The 19,905-nt window shown below is 34.2% G+C and overlaps 5 protein-coding genes across 5 annotated transcripts in view; 3 read left to right on the top strand and 2 right to left on the bottom strand.

Annotated features, from left to right (window-relative positions):
* The window catches only part of LOC118743898 (protein Wnt-5-like), a gene marked incomplete at its 3' end in the record, with an annotated part of 280,007 nt that overhangs the window by 186,766 nt on the left and 73,336 nt on the right, over nt 1–19,905 (bottom strand). The gene's annotated exons all lie outside the window — the stretch shown is intronic.
* On the top strand, nt 267–921 carry LOC118743054 (probable salivary secreted peptide). The gene is made up of 2 exons (XM_036475532.1): nt 267–565; nt 701–921. The coding sequence occupies exons 1-2, from the start codon at nt 362–364 to the stop codon at nt 881–883; spliced, it is 387 nt and encodes a 128-aa protein (XP_036331425.1). The 5' UTR covers nt 267–361; the 3' UTR covers nt 884–921.
* Nucleotides 3,277–3,767, top strand: LOC118743058 (probable salivary secreted peptide). The gene is made up of 2 exons (XM_036475536.1): nt 3,277–3,489; nt 3,552–3,767. The coding sequence occupies exons 1-2, from the start codon at nt 3,310–3,312 to the stop codon at nt 3,720–3,722; spliced, it is 351 nt and encodes a 116-aa protein (XP_036331429.1). The 5' UTR covers nt 3,277–3,309; the 3' UTR covers nt 3,723–3,767.
* LOC118743056 (probable salivary secreted peptide) lies at nt 11,410–12,286 on the top strand. Its single transcript, XM_036475534.1, has 2 exons — nt 11,410–11,727; nt 11,885–12,286. The coding sequence occupies exons 1-2, from the start codon at nt 11,539–11,541 to the stop codon at nt 12,056–12,058; spliced, it is 363 nt and encodes a 120-aa protein (XP_036331427.1). The 5' UTR covers nt 11,410–11,538; the 3' UTR covers nt 12,059–12,286.
* On the bottom strand, nt 14,457–18,991 carry LOC118743055 (probable salivary secreted peptide). Its single transcript, XM_036475533.1, has 3 exons — nt 18,676–18,991; nt 18,374–18,594; nt 14,457–14,779 (listed from the first exon to the last, which is right to left on the bottom strand). The coding sequence occupies exons 2-3, from the start codon at nt 18,566–18,568 to the stop codon at nt 14,603–14,605; spliced, it is 372 nt and encodes a 123-aa protein (XP_036331426.1). The 5' UTR covers nt 18,569–18,594; nt 18,676–18,991; the 3' UTR covers nt 14,457–14,602.

The following is a 19,905-nucleotide window of genomic DNA, read 5'->3' on the forward strand; positions in this document are numbered from 1 at the left end:
GGTTTCGCTTTGAATACAAACTACAAACTGTAAGTATGTGTGTGATTTTTTTTAATCACTTCATCAGTTTACTGCAAAGCTAAATAAGAAATAAATTCTCATAAAATGCGCTCTCGTTTAGTAGAATTCAGCGTACGAAATTTTTATACAATAGCGCAATTTCATGATTATTACTATAATATATATTTTTTTCTAAGTTTATTTAGATAAGCAATGTCAAGCCACAATTTAAGCAACTCTAAGCTAGCGCTGCGAATCGCGCTCGATTTAGTGCCGCTTGAAGCCTCGTCGATGCAGCTAAAGGTGCTTATGTTTCTTTTTTTTATTTCTCTGGTGTATAAAATTACAAAATAGAGTAAATATGCAAAAGTTTTTATTACTAGTTTGCGTCTCGATTGGAATAAGTGACACAGTTTTGGTCGAGTCGGCCGCTACAGTACCGGAGAGTCATAATGTGATTTGGGGTGCGCGCAGCTCACGTGACGTACTCATCAAGCGTGAGATAGTTAAAGAAACATTCAAGCCATTGCGTATTGTCTCGAGTGATTATGAATTCAAGCAGAAGGTTTGTAAAATGAAAATATCTAACTATGTATGCAACTAAATAAAACTTTAGCTTAAAATATTTGCTGTCAAATTTTACATTCCCTCAAGCAGTCTATATTCTAATTTTTGTTCTTTTCAACGATCTCTTTTTTAGTCCGATCGTAATCCTTATCCACGCACTATTACCCAGATAGTCGTTACTGATCAATATACCGATGGCGATGGTGGCTATGCAACACTAAAGAGCGGTGGCCCAGGAATGGATTTTGCTGTTATACATTTGAAGAGTCAACGTGGTCATGGTTATCATTTTACTATTGATATTTATGGACAATAAAAGCACGCCCTATATTAGACCGGATGAAATAATTTGAAGCCTGACGTATCATTTATTCACAACCAGGTTTTTATACATTTTCGCACTGATAGATTAAAAACACACACAAAAGAGTGGGTGTGTGCTCTTAACCTGACCGACACCTACCGTCATTTATTCCGACCCGCTGAACCCAAATCTGAGGTCCGTTTGAGTTTCAAGTAAATTGTGAAAACAAGAAGCTTGTTTTTTAATGAAACAGATTTCAAATAGAGCAAGAATTGGTGCATGTGTGTCGTGTGTCTATGGAACAAAGTTAAATTGTTACTCCGTCGATCACGAAAGTGCTATCGCTTTAAGACATCAGAAAAAGGCCCCTAAGTTCGGCTGCAAAGTTTTGGGCAACGAAATTTAAATATTAATTTAATGAGCACCATTCGTTTGAATTTGTGAAGATGCTAAATATTAAATTTTTCGGCATAAAAGTGCTGCCTTTTTTGGCTTATCCCTGTAAACATTTGGACACATTTGAGAGTCAGAAAAGTCTCAGAATTCTGACTTGTAACCCTCTTTATGAGCTCAAGAAAGTGTAAGAAAAAAGCATATTTCCCTTCTTAGAAGTGTACGCCAATACGAGTCCAAGTTAGGAGTCATATTAGAGCCTGAAATGGCATGCTATGAGTCTTTATATTTCTACGTGAACTTTCTTACTTTTGTTGAACTCAGAATGTATGACACCAAAGGAGTCCGAAATGAGTCAATCTGGTTAACTGGTCTCAGTGTTATATTTATGACATAAGAAAGACTCTATTTAGACTTATAATTCTAAGCACTTAGAAAATTGTTTCATTCCCTTTAACTTTTTCTAACCTTTTATTCAAGTCAACTTAGCTTCATTTGGTGTAATCATCTGGTCACACTGTTCATAAGGTCCCATATGACATTTTATCTAAGTTTTGTTTTCTAATAGTGATCACCGATTGGCAGACAGTTGCAAAATTTCCGCATTGTATTAAAAAAATTATTTTGAGTTGGGATTTTTTCATAGAAACAAGAAAGTTGATGGCATGGAAAAGCTAATGCAAGAAAGTATATTCTCCACTATTGTTGGCCTCAATAGAGCATGGCTAGTCTCTGCGATAAAATATTTATTGAATTAACCAATTCTTGTGTTGTCTTCATTCCTCAATACTGGGACAAATCAAAATCTTAGCTCGGTTTACCGATGATGGTATAAACAAAAAACACATCGTATCCCTAGTAAGGGCTCTCTATACACAGCAGGGGACACGCTCTACGTGCGCTGTTCTCAAATGAACTAGTCAAGTAAAAACTTTTAGGCAACTGAGCCTACGTAGACCAACTTCGAATTTGAGCATGCAAATATTTTACGCATTTAGTCACATCGATCGGAAACACTATTACTTGTAGTGTCACGGTTGGTAGAATTCAAATTTATAAATAGAAATTGCCGGTTTCTAGATTAAAATAATATTTATTATTCAATAGACGAAAACAGATTGAATGAAAAATATTGGAAAGTCCGTGTATGGGAGAGATTTTGTGTGGAAAAAAACCAAAAATTGTTTCAAAGAATGTGTTCGCTTATAGGAGACGCTCGCTTATTACAGCGTCCGTCTGTGAGAACTTTTACTATTTGTATGCTAAATTCTGTATGGGGCATGCCTTAATTTTTCGCCATGTACAAAATAAAGACATCTTCGCTACATTTTTTAATTCTGCAAAAATTAGACAAAATTATGGCATTAATTCGGATAAATATGACATATTATTGAAACTTATTCTTATAAATTTATAAACTCGCTTTGTTATAGCTAGTCAGCTAGTCAGTCTTTTTTGTCTAGTGGCTCGCTATGTTGATAAGAAAACTAAACATCGCCTGCCCGAAATCCAATTTCTTTACGGCCAGAGATCTTGTATATATACATATATATGCAAGTGGTAAGTTGGCATTCTAAACACATAATCGTACATTTGTACAAAAATATTTAAGTTTTCAAAGTAGACAATTGCATTATTGACATAACAATTAATATGATGGCGTTACAATTTGTGTATACAAAAATAAAATAAATGAGAAAATGTAAAGCGCAAGGTGAAGTATGTAAGTTAATATGTATAGTGGTATATCCTAGATAAAATACATTTAATAGGCTTAAGAAATAGTTTGCTAGTTGATAAGACAAATGCGATCGAAACCCATGTTGAGCTATCTAAGCTATGGCTTTAACTTAAAGCCTTTAAGCAATGTCTTATGTAATTTTGTATGTACTTACATATGTATATTATATTTAGCTGATAAAAACGTGTATATTTTGTAATGAAAATATTCGAATGATATCGGTCAATATAACAAATCAGTTCATATTTTACACGCTACTAGTTTGGTCGGATTCCTTAGCTGTTGTTACGAGTATCGTTAAAGAATGAAGTACCTTTTCGTATTCGCGCTCTTGGTGGGTGCTTTTGTTGCCAATTCCTTCGCTGCCAATGATTATCTATGGGGTGAAATCACTAGTAAGGACCATCTGATTTCGAAGGAGAGAGTCAGCAAGGGCTTCGTCGTGGGCCTCAGAGTAACAAAGAAATACGTTTTTAAGCAAAAGGTTGGCTAAAAAATTTGCAAAACTAGAGTATATTTTCTATTCTATTTTTTTTAACACTGAAGGATAATCTAAACGCATTGACAATCACCGCCATCAAAGTAATCGATAAGAAGAAAAGTGGTGCTAGTGTGACTTTGGTTAATGGTGGTCCTGGTTGGAAGGGAGCTACGCTACTCTTTAAGTCGAAACGTGGTAAAGGCATCAAGGATGTTGTAGAAATTTATGGACATTAAATGCATGTTTTGATGATACATAACTATAGTCTATGTTGTTAGTGGAAAACGAATAAAAATTTTGTTTATAAATGAATTTTGATTTTTGCAAGTAAAGTTGGGTAAGTTTTTGTACAGAGTTTTTCCAGACCTTTCGAATAAAGATTTATTTAATTGTTTCGATTACCTTCCGACCCTCTTTTATATCCAACCTATCGCTCAAAGATAAAGGTACTAAATATAAAATTAATCCCGAAAAAATCACTTTTTAGGCGTTCGTCAGATAATATTCCATCCGATTTTGAACACCTGACCGGGTGGCAACCCATTTGCGTATTCAATGCTGTAACCGCTTGTGGTATCATAAGAATAGGAAGCAAGAGAATGCTTATCCATTTATACTTCAATAAATATGTACCTAAAAGCCGACAACTACAAGTGTAATTGCATGACTAATCTAAGGCTTTTACTTTACTTTTTTTTTAATTTTTGTTTTTTAAGTGAAACTTCTTTAGGGGCCGTTGGTTTGTTGGGAGTAAATTGGCAAGTTCAACGGAAATTGCACACGGAAATGGTTCGGCTGAACAAGTGCTTCTTGAGTGTATGCACATGGTGTCCATTTAACAAAAACTTGCTTATAAAAGGTTAAAAGACCAATACAAGAATGAAAGTAAAGGTAAGTTTTGTTTTTGATGGATATTGTTATCGATTCTGCTATCAATATCTTCAGAACTTATCGATATAATGATCGAATTTTTTATCGTTTGTGTTATCGATTATTTATCGATTTTGCTATCGATTATTTATCAATTTTGTTATCGATATTTTTACCAATTTTGTTATCGATATTTTTAATTGATATTTTTATCGATTTTACAATCGATTTTTCTACCATATTATTATCGATTTTGCCATCGAATTTTTTTTTGAGGTTTTATAGATTTTGTTTTCGATATTTTTATCGGTTTTGTTATCGATATTTTGTTGAGTGTTACTATCGATTTTGATATCGATGGAGTATAAAGATAAAAATTAAGATAAAGGAAAACAGAATAGCATAATTGTAATTAGAATGAACAGGGGTAGAAATGGGATCTAGATAGAAAAAAGGCAAAAAATATAACCTTAAGCAAACGCAGATGTATGTTTGTATGTATATTGGTAATGAGACAAAATAGATACGTAACGTAAGTTTCACTTCTCCAGTGTGGCCCAGGCGCACTTACTTTTTTTCGTCAAATGAATTTGCTCTAAAAATGCAACTGATAGTCGCAAATGCAAATGCACACATACATACATACATCCGTCATAGACAAACTCAATGCCAACTAATCAATAAGAAGATAAGATACCAAAGAACATGTTAAGATATTTAGATTGGAAATCATCTCCAACTTTACAGAATATGTATGCATTTCAATGCCTTGGCTTGCACAACAAAAATTCCAACGATTTGTTTTTTCGAAACTTCAAGCATGTAAGTCAAAAATTTGTGTTACAAGCGATAAATAGGTTACTGGGTCACAATGATACCAAAAAATTCTAGTCAAATATTATTGCCAGTATCGAAAAACTTTTGCTATAAAAAGTGCAGCTTGAAATAGCGGATATCACAGTTGACAAGTGAACGCAAAGAAATTATCACACAACTTTTGAGTACACACAGTGAGGTGTTGGGCGCTGCCGAAAAAGTTAGAGTTGTACAAAGTTTTTAGTTTTTGTAAAAAAAAAACAAAAAAATACATTTAAAAAATGAAGAATATTTTTGTGGTATTGCTGCTCATTGCCACCATCCTAGCGCATGCAAATGCATCGCAACAACAGCTTGGCCAAATTTTAACAACTGATGCCACTTTGGGCATGACAACGCTGTCTCAGCGCTTTCGTTTAGGTCAAGTGGTAACGGTTGACTATACTTTTACGGTAAGCAAATTTTAGAAAGAGTTTTAGTGGTACAAAAAATATAATGTAAAACGAAACCATTTCACTTATCTACTCAATTCACTATTTTCATTTTATTTATTCACTTCATACAACCTTCTTTTTTCCGCTGCATCCCTACTTTCCATTATCTCGAACTCCTTCTTTTCAATCATCAACGGGTTGCTAAGCTCGCTACACAAATCTTATAAGAATGATCCGGTAATAAATGTATACATAGATACTATTGTTTGTAGTGCCTCGCCTTATGGTTCTTACATTCATTCCACTTTCTTCTTTTCCAAAGTTGCATACTTCATTCTCCCCTCATTCTTTGTGTTTCTATTTTGTGTAATTTTTTTTGTAAATCTTTTACTTTATTAATCATTTTATTTTCTCATTGTTCTCAAGGGACCATCGAATACATCTGTGGTCAGGGGCATTACGATAAATGACAATAGACCTCCGCGTAAAAGTCCTGCTGTCACAATAACAGCCGGTGCACTAGGCACAAGTACTGTCTCGATAAGGTTAACATCAACACGTGGCCTGGGCATTAATAGCCTAGTTACCTTCTATGGCACAACATAAAAAATAACGATTTCATTGAATACAGTTTTTTATTAAATTCATATTAGCACCTAGATTTTAAGATGTGAGGTAAACAAGAACGGAATATTATCAATAAAATTACGGTTTCGTATAAACTTTTTTATACATACATACATATTTAAGTAATTGTATTACACATTTATTGAACAATCTTTTAAGAATCTTTCAGCGGTTTTACATACACTGGTAGGGAATAATGTGTAACAAGCGAGGTTTTTGTTTTGGTTATTTCTCAACTCATACATATTCAACTCGCCTTATTTCGATCTGAAGGAAAGCGGTTCTCATAAAAATAACACTTGGCCAACAAAATTTTGCGACATAGCTTTTGAGAGCTGATTCTTTCCGTAGAGATCCTTTTTATCCGTTGATTAAGATTATGTCCGTTACATTATCCAATTGGCCCTGTTTTCGAGATATTTGGTATCAAAAATTTCAAAAAAGGTATCTTAAAATTTTTGCAACTTTCTTCTTAGAATACACCGTGCAGGGCTTAGTAAAGCCTTACTACTCCGATATAATTAAAAAGAAAAAGTATCCGAAAGCAACGGTTACGGGATGAACAAAAAAATAAAAATAAAAAATAACAGTTACATTTGGTCTGAAAAATATTAATCCAATTTTAACAGTTAACCTACAATTTTTTTTATGAAGATCATAAGGGTGCTTTTTAACTGGGCTTTATTCTTTACAGTAAGCCGAATATTGTGTATTCTTATGCGTTTAGAAAGGGTGCATTGGAAAGCGCTGACGAGACTATAACTGAACCAATTTAATTTTTTTGGTGTCCTTGATGATGGGAGCGCTCAGTATAAAGATACTGTCATTAAGTAGCTGGAGAGAAAGCAAAAATCTACCTCGATTGCACACCGATGCTGCGTATGCTATCTATGTATATAGTTATAAGTTACTCAATAAATTTGTTTTATATTTTCTCCTTACGCTCTACTTGTGATTTTTCTTTTAGTCTTTTGTTAAACTGCGCTAAGTGTGTGAAATTTCAGTCGAAAATATTGAATATTTTGAAATTTTTTTAAGCCTTTTTAAAGTATTTTCAAATAAAAATGGTTTAACCTACCTCTAGTGATACATTATCAATTACTTAAATCCCTTAATTGGAATTAAACTTTTTGAACAGGTGGCAAAATCTTGCACCTCTTTTTCTGACACCCATAATGTGGTATGTACACCTAATTTCCCTAATTCAAATAAAATTTGCTTTTTCAAACAGGTGGCAGCCCTTTTAAAAGTATGAGTTTAGAAATATTATTTCAATTGATACCCATATTGTAATAATTAATTTAAATTAATTGTATTAAATTTTTTGAAAAGTGTGAAACTTTGCAAAACACCCGAATAATATTATTATAAATGTTCAAACTAAGAGTTTCCTAACAATATGTTGCTTGGGCATAATTAATTTAAATTCGACTTTTCAAACAGGTGGCAACTCTTTTAAAAATATTTTCAAACTACAATATTTTTAAACCCCTTTTATCTGACATCCATATTGTAAAACAAAGTTCAAATAACTCCTTTAATTCAAATAGAATTTAATTTTTGGAAATGGTGGTATCCCTCCTCTGTGAGTATGTAACTCATTTTATATATCTCCATATCAAGTTCCATTACCCTACCACAACTACTTCCATACCTATGAAGTTGTACTAAAAAGATCATTGCGATATCTTGTTGTACTATATTAAGTTAACTAAAAAATTAAATAACGAGCATAAATAGTATGCTGTGAGTGAACGTGACGAGCAACACCAATAGAGAGTTTGCAAAATTACATCGAAAAAATCAGCCTTGTGTGAACTCAGTGTATTCAGCAATGAACGATTCTTGCATTAGACAAAAAGAGGCAGTTTGTCTGATTCCTGCACAATCCTTCCCTTGTCCCTTGTGTGTACAACTCTCCAGATGTGACTGTCTCTACGATATTTGATAAATGTAATTTTGTGTTTATTAGACAAGCATGACAAGTGGAAAATGTAAAAAACTTAGTTTTTTGGTAGTTAATAAATTGTCAGCAGGTGTAGGCTACAAGCAAGTACATACAAAAAAATCACTAACATGCAGAGTTGCATACTCGTACTGCATTTACTATGTAGACACAATGCTGTGGTTTTAGACACCCAAATCACCGCAGTGAATCTGCAAATGTGTTTCAAGTGCAGTAAATTTGCAAAAAAAAACATTTGTATGAATGGATGAATGGATTAAGTAAAGAGAATTGTAGAACATCTGTTGTAGCTTCTTGTAAACATACTAGCAGTTTGCGAACACATTTTGTGGTTTTTGAATACGAAATATTTGCAGAATATCTGATTAGATACTTCAAAATCATGAAGACTTACAATTTCATAAAATATTTATCTTTTGTATGCATTTGTGGTGTCTGTTTTCTTTTTGTTTATAAAAAAAATCAAAGCTTTGAAATTTATTAAAGTAGTACCGTAGGCAATTGACGCAAAAATAGATTGATACATCGCTGGTCTGTATACATACGCTTTAAGCAAAAATTTATTTATTATTACTACAGGGAGAAAAGAGTTTAGTTAATTTGCCGAATAGTGGCAATATTTGGGAACTATTTCCAGGGTTTGGTTGGTATAGTTAAATTATTATTAAATATTACAGCTTGTGATTTTCATCCAAATCGTTAATTTAGTTGAAGGCATCTTTGGGTTCGCTAAATACTAATTAATATTTTTGTGATAGATATTTCGAAAAATTACATTCGTCGTGGATTTATGTGGACTGCGCCTTGATATTTGGGTTTTTGAATGGCTCAACGAGCGCTGTGTGAAAATTCCGACACGAAAATAAGGCGTTGCAAAAATGGCTGCATCTTTAGCTGGCTAAGCACAAACTTACAGTTCCAGCAGGAGTCCTGACAAAGCACTGTCCAATAGGATTTATTGCCTTATTGCCTCAGCGGCTTGGAGAATGACGAGGTTTTCTCATCTCAGCATATCCTTCTCAACAGCCCTGCTATGGCAAGTCTATAATTTAAAAATTTAGTCACATACTTAATCTTGAGATTACCTTCAACTCGCGGATACTAACATAAGACTTTTAATCGGGGATACAAATATCTATATACATACATATATAAAACGCGAAGGGATTTTTTGGCAAGGGGGTATCAAAATAAAGGAGTTGGCCTCTAGATTATTTTTTCGAAAGGAGTTGCCACCTCTTACAAAATCAAATTCAAATTAATTAATAATCAATGCCATCAGATCTGCATTGTTAATTCCATTTTCAAAAATGGGGTGTCAAATTAAAGAGCTTGGGCTGTAAATGTGCATAAATGTTTTACTTTTACGAAAGAAGTTGCTACCTTTTAAGAAACTATATTCAAATACTTTAAAAAGTTAAATCCATCAGTACAATATGAGTAACCATCAAAATGTTTTTGAAAATGTTGCCACCTGTATCAAAAATCAAATTAAATTTCAACCATGGGAATTAATTCATCTGATAAAGGTGCCAGGCGAAAGAGGTTCAAGAAGGTAGTAGCTTGAAAATATTTTGAATAGGGTTGCCACCTGTTTGAAAAGTCGAATAAAGTTATAGATATTATACACAAGTTATAAGAAATATTAAAATAGGCGTGTCAAACGAACGAAAGGAAGAAATTTAAATTCAATACATGTAATAAGTTAAATGAATTTTTAAAATACGCGTGCCAATCGGAATGGGTTTAAAAATCCTTCATTTATAAACTATTTCTTGGAAGGTCGCCATCTGTTTAAAACGTCAAATTAACTTAACTTATACACAAGTTATTAAAATATGGGTGTCAAACGAAAGAGTTCTAAGTAAGTTTTTTTTTGTTTGTTTGTAAATATTCCACAATATGCTATTATTTTTTGAACTTCGCACTTTATTAGCGGTACAGAGTGCTTTATGTTTGATGACATGAAAAATCCGGCATCGTTCAAGAATTTTCTTTACTCAGAAACGGCTGAACGGATTTACACGAAATTTGGCACCAAGTTGGCTTATAACTCTGACTATCATTGCAACATATTTGAGATTTTTGATAAGGGTTCTCACTGTTTTAAAAGTTTTAATTAAATTTTGGCGTTTTAAGGCCACGCAGGCTCACTAGTTAGACTATAATGTGGAAGAGGCTCCGATATAAGCTCAAACTCTGTTATTAATAGGTGTATTCACCTGAACACTTTCGTCACTGATCAAAATGCAAATGTCATCACTAAAGTTTCGGAGATACAATTTTTATGATAAATTTTTACTGATAATGATGACCAAATTTTTGTATCATGATCAGTTGCGTTCACCAGAAAAATCAGTGTAATAAATGTTGAAAGAGTTCTCGCGAATAAACTCAGTATGAGTTATTTCACAAATTGTTGTACAATTGTTAAGATTATAAATTAAGTTTTTGGTGAAGAAGTCATAGTCGATTTTAATCAAAAAAACACTTCACTTGCCTCGTCAACGCCACTTGATTCAACTATACTATCTTGATTATATTAACAACTGCTTAAGTAGAACTTCCGATACTTTTAAGTAGGTGTGTACGTACATACATACATATATACTAATGTATGTTTTAATGTGCATATTCAAGAAAAAAACAAACCAACTCACAGCATTTCATATAAAGTAAGCATCGAAAACACATAATTTTAGGCTTAAGTAAGACAATATCGAGTTTCATAAAGAAATATATAACTTACAGAGTGTTACTGCAGCTCGCTAATAAACGCTTTCCAGATGAATCCCCTGCACAATACTCGCACACTGTGTAAGCACCTGCACTTACAAGAACATTGAAAAAACAAAAGGTGATAAGATAAGCGGCGATGCAGCAATGTTGAAAAGGCTAAATGATTCAACTCTGTCTGTGGTACTTACATATAAAAGAGTTACCTACTGATAACTACGTTGGCGCATAAATTCGCAGAAATGTTACGATAATTAACAAATTAAAATTAACTTGAAAATAATAAGTGAAAACGAATTGGCAACATTTAAGTGGAAAGTTATCTAAGAAAATTATAAAAATTTGTAAAAAAATTTTAATCAAAATTAACTAAATATGTTTCAAGTGGATAAGTAAACAATGTCGCTCAGTATGTACGAGTGTGAAAAACAAATATCATAAACACACTTGTGCTCGAACACGCGTGTCGATATCTAGAGACAAGTTGGTACTTATTTCGATATGTATAAAAGAAGCCGCTGTCTCGCCATGGAAAAACAGTAATATTCCAGCCGTTGAACTATTCACAACTGCAGTAAAACACAAAATAAATTAATTTCAACAATGAAGACCTGCACAACAATCGCACTCGTTTCATTCGCTGTTGTGGCAGCGCTGGTTGCCACCAGCATGGCCACCAACAGCACTTGGGGACAACGCGGCTACTACGATCGATTACTCTTTAGCACACAGGTGGTGAGGGCATCCGAATTTATGCGCAAGTTCTCTGTGGATGTTGAATACCCAGCAAAGGTGAATATTTACAATTTACATATACATACTACTAGTCGTTTTACTTCAAATCGGAAATAAGAAATTACAAATGCTTTTATCTGTTCTTACTTTTTAGTGATTTCTAAAGAAATACTATTCTTATCTAATTATACATTTTATGTATGTTTCTCCACAGTATGCCTACAATCCCTACACCATCAGCCAGGTGGTTGCCATCGATCACAAGCGTAAGGATGGCGGTTATGCGCAGCTACGCAAAGGTGGTCCCGGTTACCGTAATGTAACTCTACACATCAAATCCGAACGTAATCATGGACTAAACTATACGATTCAGATCTATGGCAACTAAGTAACTGTGTAGTTATTGTGAATGCGGGAAATTGACGAATAAATATGAGAAGAAAAAATATCAATAAAAGTAAAATTTTTCTAAACAAAAACTTAAATACGAAAACAGTTCTGTGATCATATACATAACTACATAGATGCTATTGTTTACACAGTCGATTATATAAGCGAAAATTAAAATAAACAAAAATTCTGAAAATGAAAATATTTATTTTGCGTCTGAACGTGACCTTTTTTTTAACTATAACTGGGTGTAGGTTATTTTAAATTAAATATAAATAAAACTTGTTCAAACAATGATACATACATACATTTTCATTGAAACGATCTTCGCTTAAGAAATATTTCAAATATCAATGAAAGAAAGAATGCGAATCTTTAAAAAAGCGATTGAAATCCCGCTTTTAGAACATTTACTTACCTCAGGAGCCTAAACACTGATTATTGGATCCCGCAAAGGACCAGTGTTTCGTCTATATGAAGGCAGGTGAAAATATATGTTATCCTGCACCAATTTCGCTGAAATTTTACATGTGCTCTTATTTTACTTAGGAATAGGGAATTATGAAATTTGATAAAAATGGAATAATTGCCCGCCCTCCACTCTCGTGGACGGAAACATTAAATTTCATCAGATTTCGATGAAATTTAGTTTGTACTCTCTATTTTATTAGAAAACTCCAAATATTAAGTATGTGGAGAACTGGATCGCTATGACGTCCAAAACTTACAAAAAATATGAGCCCACACATTAAATGTAAATATGCTTTCTTTTTTGGTTATTGCTGTTTCCGACAGGGTGGGTGTATGATATATTTTGGAACGAATTTCCGTCATCCTCTGTCAAATTTGCTTTGGAGACAAACCGGTTTCGGCGTTGTGCCATCTTCAGTGTCATTTTTCATTCTGGATAGTTAGTTTTGCAGTATATGGGATGCTCAAAGGTAGATGAATTACTGCGGCTTGTTTTTAGTGTTAGCGTTATTTTTACCTTCTTTGTTTTTGTAGTTAGTATATTCCCTTCCATGTCCATCCTTAATATTTTGTTGTTGTCGTTTTTCTTCTCGTACAGTAGTTTTAGAGGTTCAAATAGTACGTCCGATACAGTATTTATTTGCTCATTTATTATTTGTCCTTTGAAGGTCTTCTGTTTATATATTTTCTAATATATTCAATCTTTGTCCTTTATGTTGTATATGGAGAAGTTCTGCTCTTTGTTCAATCCTCATTGGTGCGCATTCATTTTTGATCATGTGGTTTGCCAAGTTCGATTCCGTTGTGGCCTCTGGTTTTCGTGTTTTTTATTATGATCCCTTATGTGTTCTCGATACCTTGTTCTTATATTTCATCCTGTTTTCCCTATGTAACTGTATCGGCAGTCGCAGGTTAACTTGCAAACGCCTTGTTTAACTAGCGTGTCTTCCTCGCTTGTTATCTCTTTTAATATTCTTCCCACAGTATTCCTTGTTTTAAATGATGTCTGCATGTCGTATGAAAGAATTTGGCAAGTTTATGCGATGTCTTTCCCGTGCAAGTTAGAACTGCCCAAGTTTTTTTATTATTTTCCTCTTTGCTTGTCTTTTTCGATTTTGTGTCCTTACTTAACTTTTCAACTAAGCTTTTCTTATATCCGTTATTTTCCGCAATGGCATAAATTGTATCCAGTTCATTCTTGCGGTCTTCTTCTGTTAGACTGTCATACTGAATTTTATATTTTTGTGTTGTTTGTTGAGATAGTCGAGTATCTGCTTCTCCTTGTTTCCCTCTATTAGACATATTACATCATCGACATATCTAGCGCGGAATTTTAAATATTCTCTTCGTGAAATTATGCAAAAGGAAGTTAAAACTCGAAAAAAAAGAAAATAGAAATTTACATATATCCGTGGTCATAAGCATACCTAAGTCGACTTAAGAAAGAATTAAGTTATTGATGTTATGGTATTCTGCAAGTACTATTTTATGTACTAGTGAAATCCCCATATCGCCAGCCAGGCTATTTAAAATGTTACAGACAAGCATAGCAAGCTTTTTGATGTCCTCGGGAAGACTAAGGTCCTCGGTATCACCGCCATACAAGAAATGCGATGGACGGACAACAAGGCAAGGTAAGCGTGTGTAATCATTTGACCACACGTGTCTGTTACGAATTAAAATTAATCATTTGATTTTAGATTTATTAACGTAATTATCGTTAGCAATATATGTAGTTTCCCAAGAAAATAAAAAGCCCAAATTTAATTAATTTATTTGACTTTTCATTATTTTCTTCATTATTTCTTCAATGGGCAGACTAGCACTAGTACTTGCGTATAATTCCTTATCTAAGCAGTTTAGAATTAAAAGACAAAAGTCATTAATTTCTTGTGCTCTCTAGCGCTACTCTTATGTTCTGTTTCAGTTTTTTTTTTTTTTGTTTGTATTTGACTTAGTGCTAACAAAATAAGTACTCTAACTTATAATTAAACAAACATAAAAAAAAACAATTATTACTAAATAAAAATAATAAGTAGATTAATGAATAATGGCAATCCGCTGTTGGTGATTATTTGCCGTAAATTTCCACGCGAAATATTAGTCCATAATTGTATTGTGATTGCAATTTGATAGTAACATTATTGAAGCCTGGTCCACCCGAGTAGATGGTGGCATGACCGCCGGTGCCATTTGTCACCTGATCGAAGGCGCGTATGCCGGTAATTATGCGTCCATTGCCGATGCCCTGTTTGTTGGAAAAAGGAATATAAGTTTTTAGGCGAAATTAATACACATTTTAAAATAAGTAGCTGTTGAGTTGAAGGCACTTTGAGGTGTGTGTTGGAAATTTAGTGAGCCTGGAGCGTGATACTTTTTATTTGTTTTTTTTTTTGTAAGTGTTTATTTTCTAGTTACAACACTGAAAAAAAAACCAAGATTTTATTAAAACCGGCGGTTTAGTGTTACTGAATGTTCGCTGCTTTCTCAAATTTTTATTATTCGTGGGAATATTTTTTATTTTCGTTTTTTTTATGTATATTGGACCACGTTAGCCGATGGTTAAATAAACAATTCAGTTTGGTTTTGGAAGTCTCCCGAAGAGAACCAGAGTTTTCCGATCGAAAAATATTCATTTTCAAGAATTCCTTACCATTCCTGCGAAAAGTTTTTTCCCCCATATAAAATACTTGGAAAACTTTGATCGCTTTGAGCGACCCGTAAATATTTATTGATTTCAAAATAAAAAATGGGGTATTTTTTCGATATAGAACGATCCTAGGGGTAAGAGCAGTAAAATTCCGACTTTACTTATTTTGGGCCACCCTATTGTACATACTGATCTAGTACGCTGATCTCGGCTCTATCTATGACACATTAAATATTTAAACTTTGGTTTTCTTTTCATTTCATATAATTGTTTGCAAATTTTATTATTATGCTCAAAAATTCTTATCACTAACAGCGAAAACTGCTTTTGTATAATTTTAAAAAACAAAAAAAAATGCAGCAAAATTAGCGATATGTTGCGAATTTGCGGTCCAGCAGCAAATATTTAAACCAGAAAAAGTATATTCCATGCCAATTTAGAGTTGCAAAAAAAAAATCCGCATAAGTTTTGCTATTTTTTTTTGCGATCTCTGAAGGTTGACACTCGTTGTGCTTTATTAAAATTTTGCAACTACAACAAATGTATAAAAAATAGATGTTTATAGTTTCATAAAACGCGTGTGCAAAATCAAGCCAGCTAGAGAGACGCCGCCATAGCCGCCGCCGCCGCCATTACGCAGCTTATCAGGCAACCGACTTTTGCGAAGCGTTTCCGGTTCGCAATTTCACAAAAAAATAAATCAAATCAAAAAATGTTACTTATAACTATACGCAATATATAGTACATACATATATATGTGTGTAAATATATACTTTTGTTTAAGCGAAAAAAACAGCGTCAAACGATGGGTAACCTATTTGTTTGCGCTTCAGATTCGGTTTTAAAACAACGTCGCAATTTGTCTACAATCCAAGCAGCGACTAAATCTTTACAGTGCAGTAAGACTTCCTCAAAAGTGGTTGCCGAATGCAAGTTACCATTAACGTGGTATGGGCGGGTACCGGGCAGACGAGCTTGAGAGGGAGGAACTGAACTACGCTCAGTAAACTGCGCTCGATGCAGGCGTCCCCCTGTCTTCGAGTAAGCACCGACTGAAATCTATTTCCATTGTATTGACCAACGAACGATGGTCGAAAGAAACAACATGTTCCATTACAAAAATAGATCTGGCCATATATTAATGAGAAACGATCCAAAACTCTTATACAAATCGACTGCCCGATTATTAGCACAGTTGTCGGTATATGCAATTGCAGGACACTGCCCAATGGGAGCGCATGCTAGGCGAATGGGTTACCCCGCTAACGTTTTCCGTCGTGCCTGCAGGGACGTAGAGGAGGTGAAGAGTATAGAATACTATCTCTGCCACTTTCCCGATCTGGTAAGATCAAGACTTGCTATTTTTAATGAACATGCTCTCGGTGTTTAGCTTAGTCGAGAACTCTGTGGACGTCCGCGACCATGGTTGCCTCTGACGAAAAAAAAATACTTAACATCCACTTGAAAAAAATCTACCAACTCTGGAAAATATCTACCAAAAAATGTTTTTGTGTTTTTTAACAAAAACTTAGTTTAGGAAATATTTTTTGCTCAAAATATGAAGATCTATTTGCAACCTTGAAATATTGAAACCCCCTAAAGGCATACAAAAATCGAATGTAGACACTATGCAAAAATATATTAGGATTCTTCCTTTCTTCCACAGCGGTGTCTTGAGCGTTCACTTTATCCTCGTCTTATTGAGATAACCTCAAATTCGACAAGAAGATATGATGGCGACGCTTTAGCCTACTGGGTCAAATTCCCACTTTGTGCAGAAAACCTCTCGATCTGAATTACCCAGTAAAAATACATGTAATAATTTTTAATGGCCCCATAGGCAGTTTGATTTGAAGTTGGAACCCATCCTTTCAAGTACTTTGATTAGTATAGCCCTTACTTGGTTGTCTTGACCTCCCCGGCTAATTGTTTGCTACCTCATGGATTAATACCCTAATTGTCAAGGGAGTTAAGTTTCTATATTCACACCTTATATCTCCATACACAGAGTGATGATGGGAATTTCCATCGGAAGTATACTCGGGTAATTTCACATACTAATAGGCGTTCACACCCCGGCAAGTAATGGGCAAGTTCCGAGCTTAGTTCTATAATGAAACATCTTCTAAAGAAGGAGTATTTGGCAATCGTAATTGGGCGGTAAACTGTAGGTATCTCTATGTGTGGCAAAAATTAAGACGCACACCACAAATTCGAGGAGCAGCTTGGACAAATATTCACAATAGTGCGGCCGCCAAATATATACAGTTTTTGTTACTTTCGGCGTCTTAGTTCTACCACAGGAGGTGCCTTTCCTAAGGAGAAACCATACGCTGCTTTGCTGCAGAATTCTATTTTCAACATTTGATCAAATACTACAGTCCTGTCTATATCATATCGAAAAGCTGTAGTGGGAGCTAACCACACACACAGCTAAACGATGTGACCTTTGCCCTGTAAAATAATTTTTTAAGTAAATTTAGAAGTTATGTTTTTCCACCTACTATATTGTTTATAGAAGAAGTTCCAGCCCGAGAATCATATGTACATATATCGTGCGCTCAACTCTCTGAGTAACTTCCTCACGTTGATTAGCTAGATCTTGGAATCATGATTTAGTGTATCCATTTGTAGAGTTCTTAAGGCGTTTATAGCCTTGATATTTTAAATTAATTCTACTTGCCTATGCGTACATACATACATATATGCAAGTGAAATTGAACTTTTAGCAGTTCAGCAGTTGAGATTACTATGTATACATTTGCTTCAAAGTCGCCCTGTACAGCTCTTCACAAAAAGCAGTGATAAGCAGCGTATGACGTTTGCCCATAAGCGAAATATTTAGTCACTGATGTCATTTTGTTAATCATGAAACCCTTATCATTAAACAATAATTCACAATTCTCTGGAAAAAGCGCTTTAGTTGAACAACAAACATTTAAAAATAAATAAAATGCAAAAAATCCCCTGCCAATGGGACCAGCTAAATAATTTGTTATAATCTCAAATCTCATTAATTATTTTTTCAATAATACGCTTTCTACGTGCCACCTCTTGGCCTGCTATCTGGTTATCTTTCCACACACACCAAATTGTGGCCTTAACCCAAAAACAACTACACAAATAAATATATAATTTCACTTTTCCCTCACTTCACAGCTGATATGCAAAGTTCGGTATGTATGTTCTTACATTTTTGGGAAACTTAATTTCACGATTCACATATTTTCCTGGCGATGACGCATTAAACACATTCTCCACATGCAACAATTGCGCCGAATTCGAGATGTTGCCCCATGTGCTCGAGATGGCGTACGTGGTCGCCATAATGCACGCCACAATTGTTAGGCCAGTGGATAGGTTGAGTAGAAGATTATTATTCCTCATGATAAGCGTGGCTTGGCGTGTCTTGCCTTGTTGGAACCAAATACCAATACGCAACTAATTATGATTACAGCTACTATTTTTAGATTTATGTAATAATCTATTTTTACTTTTGTAGAGGCTGCTTATTTGTGTTGTCCGATTGTACAGATGCTTGTTGGTCTCGTGTATTGCTCCTCGCTTATCGCCACACACTACTTTGTTGAAACGTTTCTCTTGTACTCGTAAGATCGTGTAAAAAATCAATGAACTCTATGCTATAGTTGTTGTAACCAAATATTTTAGATTTTTTTCTCGATGTTTTGTAGTTTTATTTTTTTACAATTTCAAATTTAATCTCGACTATGTATGGCGTTGACTTAACAGAGCGTGTTCTAGAGGTAGTGGTCTGTTTATGAACGCTGCGAGTTTCAAACTGATTTCGATTGTGAATTGTATGCGGCTTTGGAGTGTTTCAAGCGAATTTCATTTGGTTTTCCAATTCCAGTGTTCCTGTACCTACTTCCGCAGAGCGGGACATCGCCAACTTCGACACGCTAGTACGAGTACGAGTACACTGAGAAATGTTTTGTGGGGTACTTTTTAGTAAAATAATTGGGGCCTTAGCTCCAAACAACAATGTTAACCCGAACTGCTTTGAAGATCTCTGCGTTTTCTGAATTTAACAGTTTTTAGCAAACTAGGCTACATAAATTGATCCTTTATTTTTGTTGGATCTTATCCAAAAAACGTGCAGAATAAACAGTTGAGTGTCAGGGAGCTCGATGGTTTGTCTTAGTGCCGCGAGAAGTGATCAGTCGGCAAACCCTCTAGTAGCATGAAGTCCCATCTGCTCAATGAAAACAATTGCCTAAATTGACTTTCTGAGATTGTGGCGCTCTTATGAATATAATCAAAATAACTAATAATTTTTGTCCCTAAAGCATTCCCCCCATATTAGATGGGCCTTTCTCATTCATTTCGCGACGTAGAAACGAAACCAAAATTTTTGCTACACATTTCTTATCAGTAAAAAGCGAAATTTTTGAATGAAACATCAGTTTGAGTGTGTGTAACGGAAGCTGTGAGAACACTTACAAAGATTTGGAAATTGCAGAGAGAATACGAGATTATCTACATAGCACAAACAAAACAAATGCCTATACAAAAAAAGAGAGGAAATTTGTACATAATTACTCATTTCGTTTTAGCCCACTAGAAAAAATTGGGCAGCAAGAAAAATATCAAGAAACAAATATTATGTAATTAGTAAACTAGATATAAATAGATAAAGAGAAAGCCCCGATTTTTCCTCAAATATGTTTTTTAAGTGATCACTTCAACATCTTTCTGCTTAAATT

Source organism: Rhagoletis pomonella, unplaced genomic scaffold, assembly GCF_013731165.1.
Source record: "Rhagoletis pomonella isolate Grant_MI unplaced genomic scaffold, Rhpom_1.0 Rhpom_scaffold_00007, whole genome shotgun sequence".
Classification (NCBI taxonomy): Eukaryota; Metazoa; Arthropoda; class Insecta; order Diptera; family Tephritidae; genus Rhagoletis; species Rhagoletis pomonella.